Source organism: Amblyraja radiata, chromosome 12, assembly GCF_010909765.2.
Source record: "Amblyraja radiata isolate CabotCenter1 chromosome 12, sAmbRad1.1.pri, whole genome shotgun sequence".
Taxonomy (NCBI): Eukaryota; Metazoa; Chordata; class Chondrichthyes; order Rajiformes; family Rajidae; genus Amblyraja; species Amblyraja radiata.
The window spans coordinates 45,617,953-45,623,952 of NC_045967.1; the positions used below are offsets into that span (position 1 = coordinate 45,617,953).

The 6,000-nt window shown below is 41.7% G+C and overlaps 1 protein-coding gene across 1 annotated transcript in view; it reads left to right on the top strand.

Annotated features, from left to right (window-relative positions):
* The window catches only part of vbp1 (VHL binding protein 1), a 21,767-nt gene extending 16,601 nt beyond the window's left edge, over positions 1-5,166 (top strand). The window contains exons 4-6 of the mRNA XM_033030682.1: positions 2,581-2,679; positions 3,267-3,405; positions 4,676-5,166. Of these exons, the coding sequence (XP_032886573.1) occupies positions 2,581-2,679; positions 3,267-3,405; positions 4,676-4,746 (309 nt within the window). The 3' untranslated portion in view covers positions 4,747-5,166. The remainder of the gene's footprint in view (positions 1-2,580; positions 2,680-3,266; positions 3,406-4,675) is intronic.
* Positions 5,167-6,000: the final 834 nt, after the last annotated feature.

Sequence of the window (6,000 nt, forward strand, 5' to 3'; positions counted from 1 at the left end):
AAACCAGAGGAAATCTAAAGAAGGGTCTCTCCCCGAAACATCACCCAATTTCTTCTATCCAGAGATGCTGGCTGCTCCATGGAGTTCCCCTGCACAATTAAAGCATGGAATAGTCTTCACCCTACCATATAGGCTGTGGGCCGAGCATCAAAAATGTGTCTAGAAATAGGATTTCGTGACCCAAGTCACCAAACTACATGAAATTTTCACATATTGTGTAATTTTTTAAATATAAATCACCCCTGAAACTCGATATGAAGAAGACTTGCACATTTTTATTAAATTAGAGAAAAACCGGAAAAATGTCAGGAATTTTTTAGTCCAATCAAAGCACGTTTAACATTGAGTTGTCTGCCAGTTGGCCAATCACGTGCTTTGTTTCAGGCTAGCACACAAAATGGCTGAGGGGGCTTCACAGATGCCTGTTTTACTGGAGATTCCGATTTGTTATTCTGTGGAATAAATATCGTGGAAACTTGCAGCAGGTTAATTGTAAAGCATTAAAAAGGCTGAAGAAAGTGCTGCGGTGGATTAAAGTGTCGTGGAAACTTGAAGCAGGTTAATTGTATTTAGTGGGAAAAGCATTAAAAAGGCTGAAGAAAGTGCTGCAAAGTGGATTAAAGTGCAAGAAAGCCTTCAAAGTCCCTGCTGATGTGCTGGAACACAAAGAAGGCCCCCATGAATCAACTCTAACGTCGTTTTCAGACCCCGATAACGGGAGAAGAACGGAGGGATATCGATCGCTATTTACCGTGAGTACCTAGGTCCCGCGATCGGAGCACTTTTTCCCGGTAAGTTTTCGCAGGCAGCTCCGAGATTAGCTGTTAAAGACTTATTACTCTACAACAGGCTGGCATTAGTGACAATGTTTAATTGACTGTGTTATAGTTTAGGCCCTCAATTGAATGAATGAGTAAGTGAGTGAGTGAATGAATGAATAAGGAATGAATGAATGAATGAATTTATTCACATTATAAAGGGTGCAATTAAATTAATTAAAGTCCATACAGATAGATTTTCATAAATTCAGACTTTAGTCTTACCTTTCAGTTAGAGTTGATTCATGGGGGCCTTCTTTGTGTTCCAGCACATCAGCAGGGACTTTGAAGGCTTTCTTGCGCTTTAATCCACTTCGCAGCACTTTCTTCAGCCTTTTTAATGCTTTTCCCACTAAATACAATTAACCTGCTTCAAGTTTCCACGACATTTATTCCACAGAATAAAAAATCGGAATCTCCAGTAAAACAGGCATCTGTGAAGCCCCCTCAGCCATTTTGTGTGCTAGCCTGAAACAAAGCGCGTGATTGGCCAACTGGCAGACAACTCAATGTTAAACGTGCTTTGATTGGACTAAAAAATTCCTGACATTTTTCCGGTTTTTCTCTAATTTAATAAAAATGTGCAAGTCTTCTTCATATCGAGTTTCAGGGGTGATTTATATAAATATTTTTACACAATATGTGAAAATTTCATGTAGTTTGGTGACTTGGGTCACGAAACTGCAGAATAAAGCTCCTCGGCCCACAGCCTAATAGGTACCCAACCAGATGCAACTAAATTTAATGTAGCTCTTTTTTTCCAAGAACCCTTTTTTGCTTAAGTCCAAGTCAAGAGTCAAGAGAGTTTTATTGTCATGTGTCCCAGATAGGACAATGAAATTCTTGCTTGCTGCAGCACAACAGTATATGTAAACATAATACAGAACAGGAGATAACAGTTCAGTGTCTACATATCCATAGACCATATATATATACACAATAAATAAACAGATAAAATGCAATAGGCTGTTATTTTTTAGAGTTTGGTGGTGGTGGGTCCACTCCAGTTTAAATTCCATTTCGAATATTTTTGGAGGACCAAGAAGCAAGAGTTACTCCAGCTCCAGGGAGTCATTCTGCGTTGGTTTTCAGCGGTCGCGGTGAGGCGGCGACCGGACAGCAATGGCGGCCAGATCTCCCACAATGCAAAGGGAGGGAGAAAGTGGCCGATGCCGACTGGTTGCCATGGCAGTGCGCATGTGCAGGGCGGCACATGCTCACAACCATGGCCGATGATACTGGCGGTGGTTGTGCGCATGTGCAGGCCATGGCAGTGCGCATGTATAAGGTGGCTGGCCGTGCCGGTGGATGAGGAGCGAGCCGAGACCCGAATACGGATGGCGGCCGGAGACAGACAGTGACAGAGAAAGAGATAGAAAGGGGGCCCGCTCAGAATTAAACGATAGGTGTCTCGGGTGCTTGCCAAGCCGGGAAAAATGGCATGGCATTTAGGTTGCCCGGAGGGACTGTAGGTTGCCAATGGCACCCAGGCAACCGCTAATTTCGAGCCCTGAAATTTTAACTGATCTCTCCCCACAGGCAAAGCTTAAGTCATTCCAACATTTTTTGTATTTCATTAATCTGTCATTCATCACTCAAATTGATACCTCTAATGCTTTTCTATCTTCTATTTTAATTATATTCAATGCTCAGGTGGATATCTGAAGCCATGTTTTGAGGTTCTGTATTTACTAAATATACATGAGAGACAGTGTACTTGCTTGGTGTATTTGATTGTAACCTTCTGCGTTTTATTTTAAAGGATTCCACAGATCCAATGGATACTATGTTTCTCCTGGCAGACAATTTATATGCTAAAGCTTCCGTCCCTCCTACAGATAAAGTGTGCTTATGGTTAGGGGTAAGTTCAGAGTCTCTTTTGGCTAATTACGAGAAGAACGCGTGCTTGGGAATAAAGTCTTCATGATCGTGTATTTTCACTGTAAGTTGCAAAGCTACTGTTTCGTACACAAAAGCAAAATGCTACAGATGGGGGAAAAACAGAAATAAAAGAAGCAGATGCTGCAAATAGCAGGCTCAAAAGTATCTGGAGAGAAAAACATTTCTGGTTAATGGCCTTAAACTGGAAAGTTGCACGATGAATCATGTTATATCTCTATTAATGAACAGATTTTATTAATGTGAAATAGGATCCAATTTATAAATGTTACCAAAGTATTTTGAAATAAAAAACCTGATGTTACTTACATTATATGGTATCTAGTGAAAATGAGAGCAAGTGTATCTTTATTCAGCTGAGTAATATGCGCCTTTCTTAATGGCTGTTACCCACCCACTTTCCACGAACAGTATCCATTGTACAACATCACACGTCCATGACAAGCCCATGATATAGAGTTCTTACTATTTATATATTTAAAAGTGTAAACGAGGTGAAGATGAGGACTAATGAAAAAATGATTGAGAAAGGTTTCTGTCTTACTTCAGGCCAATGTAATGCTTGAATATGATATTGATGAAGCTCGTGCGTTACTTGAGAAGAATCTGTCAACTGCAACGCGTAATCTGGAAGGGCTAGAAGATGATCTGGATTTCCTTCGCGATCAGTTCACCACCACAGAAGTCAGTATCCTTTAGAACAAGTTGGCATTGGCCTTTGAGTTTATTCAGGAAAAATGCCTAGCTGCTGCCTTGAATATTTGGTGGCACAGTGGCACACCTCACAGCTTCTGTGATCCAAAGTTAATTCCCGACTTCCATTGCTCCACGTTGAATTTGCATCTTCTTTCTGTGAAGCTATGGGTTTCCTCCAAGTGATCTAGTTTCCTCCCACATCCCAAAGACATGCAGGTTAATTGCCCACTGTAAATTGCCCCTAGTATGTGGCAGAATCTGGGGTAGTTGAGAAGATAATTGCAAGATTAGAATGGGGATTGCAATAAATGGGTGCTTGCGGGGGTATTATTTTAAAATCTCAAACCTAGTTTACTCGCTACAATGGCCATTCAGAAGGAATTCATCTCTCATATGTCTTTTAGCAAACTTCTATCAATGATAGGCACGGTGGCGCAGGAGTAGAGTTGCTGCCTCACAGTGCCAGGAACCCTGGTTTGATCCTGATTACAGGTGCTTGTCTGTGCGGAGTTTGTACATTCTCCCCTTGACCTGCGTGGGTTTTCCCCGGGGTCTTTGGTTTCATCCCACACTCTAAAGACGTGCAGGTTTGTAGGTTAATTGGCCTGGTAAAATTGTAAATTGGCCCTAGTGTGTGTAAGATAGTGTTAGTGTGTGGGGATCGCTGGTCAGCATGAAAACGGTGGGCCGAAGGACCTGCTTCTGCGCTCTATCTTTAAATTAAACTAGACAGGGTGTGATGATAGGATCCATTGTTTGATTCAGATTAGTGTGTTCGTAGGTGAAGGAGGGTTTTGTTTGCTGGCTGCATTATCCAAGTCCTGCTGAAGGATAAGTGGAATATCACAACTATAATCATGAAATACACCAACCAAACATCAAGAGGAAACCTTCCAGTCAACAGAGCACTTTGAAACGTACTGGTTGTGTAATGTAGGAATAAACACAGGTAGACCAGGCTAGATAGTTGCCGGTAAGTCACTTTGATCAAGTAGATAACTTGCATTACACTCACGTTTCGTGGTCATTTTTCATGATGTCTTATTTCAATAGATTCTGAATTCATAATGTTACATGTAACACTCTAACTGTTACTTTGCCACACTCCCCATCATGGTCAAGTATGGGCCCATTGAAGAGCTCTTTCCTTTCTATAACGTTTTTATTAACAGGAAATCTTCTGGTATATGGCCGGTACTCGCATTCACCGACTGAAAATGACTGTGATACATCTGATTTCTCCTTAATTGATTGAATTTTAGATATGGCACGAGTGTATAACTGGGACGTTAAAAGGAGAAGCTCCGAAGCAGCATCTAAAAGCACTGCATAACTCACCAAAGCACATTTTACATAGTTTAACTACCACACTCTCCTTTGTTTTCTTAAAAAGAATTCCACTGATTTGGCAACATTTGCGTTTGGACAGCTGCAGTTATTTAGTCTTTGGGAAATGCTGAGAAATTGAATGTTAGACCCGAGAACAGATGAGAGACAAACTACGGAAATGTAGAAACGCTGACTTATTGCATGCTTACATGGCATTTGTGGTAATGGAAAAGATTGTTATAAACTACAGGTTCAAGATGTATTGTTGCCAGTTTTCACTGCAAGCCACACTTGCAGCAGTCCTGCAGCCCAGTCAAACAGGCACATTAGACACCTTGTGTATCCATGCAACTTGCTGCGATACAATACCTGTAAAGATTTTGTATGGTTTTATCATGAGATGTTAATAAACTGCTGAACAAAATATGTGCTCCTGTAGTATTTAACTGTCAGATCAGTGGTGGCGAAGAACAGCATTTTCCATTTCAAGCGCCCGGTGAATGGATTAAACATTCCCAGGTCATATTGGCATAGGTCAGGTGGTGAGGAAAATCACAGCTGTGAACTTGAAGAAATTCAAGATTTTTCTAACTTCCACCCTGCCCTCATTCACTTGGACTATCTCTGACACCACTCCCCCCTTTCTCGATCTTTCCGTCTCCATCACAGGGGACGGGCTATGAGCTGACATCCACTGCAAACATACTGACTTTCACAGTTAGCTTGATTATACCTCCTCCCACCCTGCCTCTTGCAAAAACGTCATCTCTTACTCTCAATTTCTCTATCTCTGCCGTATCTGCTCCCCAGATGATGATTTCCACTCTAGGATATTTGAGATGTCCTCTTTGAGTGAACATGATTTTTCCCATGCTGGTCTGGATGGAGCCCTCACCCATGTTTCTCAGTGTTGAGCAGTTCTGCTCTCGCTCCCCCTTCCTTCAGACTGAACAAGGATAGAGTTCCCCTAGTCGTCACCTTTCACACCACCAGCTCCCACATACAATGCATCATTATCCCATATTAAAAAAAAAAAAAAAAAAGAGGATACAGAACCATGTCTACCGCAGTTGGTGCTACCAATGTGGCTCCCTTTACATTGGCAAGAGCAAGCATGGACTAGATGACTGTTTCTCTGAACACTTGCACTCTAGCTGCCAAGGCCTGCTGGATTTCCCAGTTGCTAACCATTTTAATTCCCCTTCTCATTCCCATAATGATCTTTGAGTCAGGCTACCTCCATTGCCAGAATAAGGCC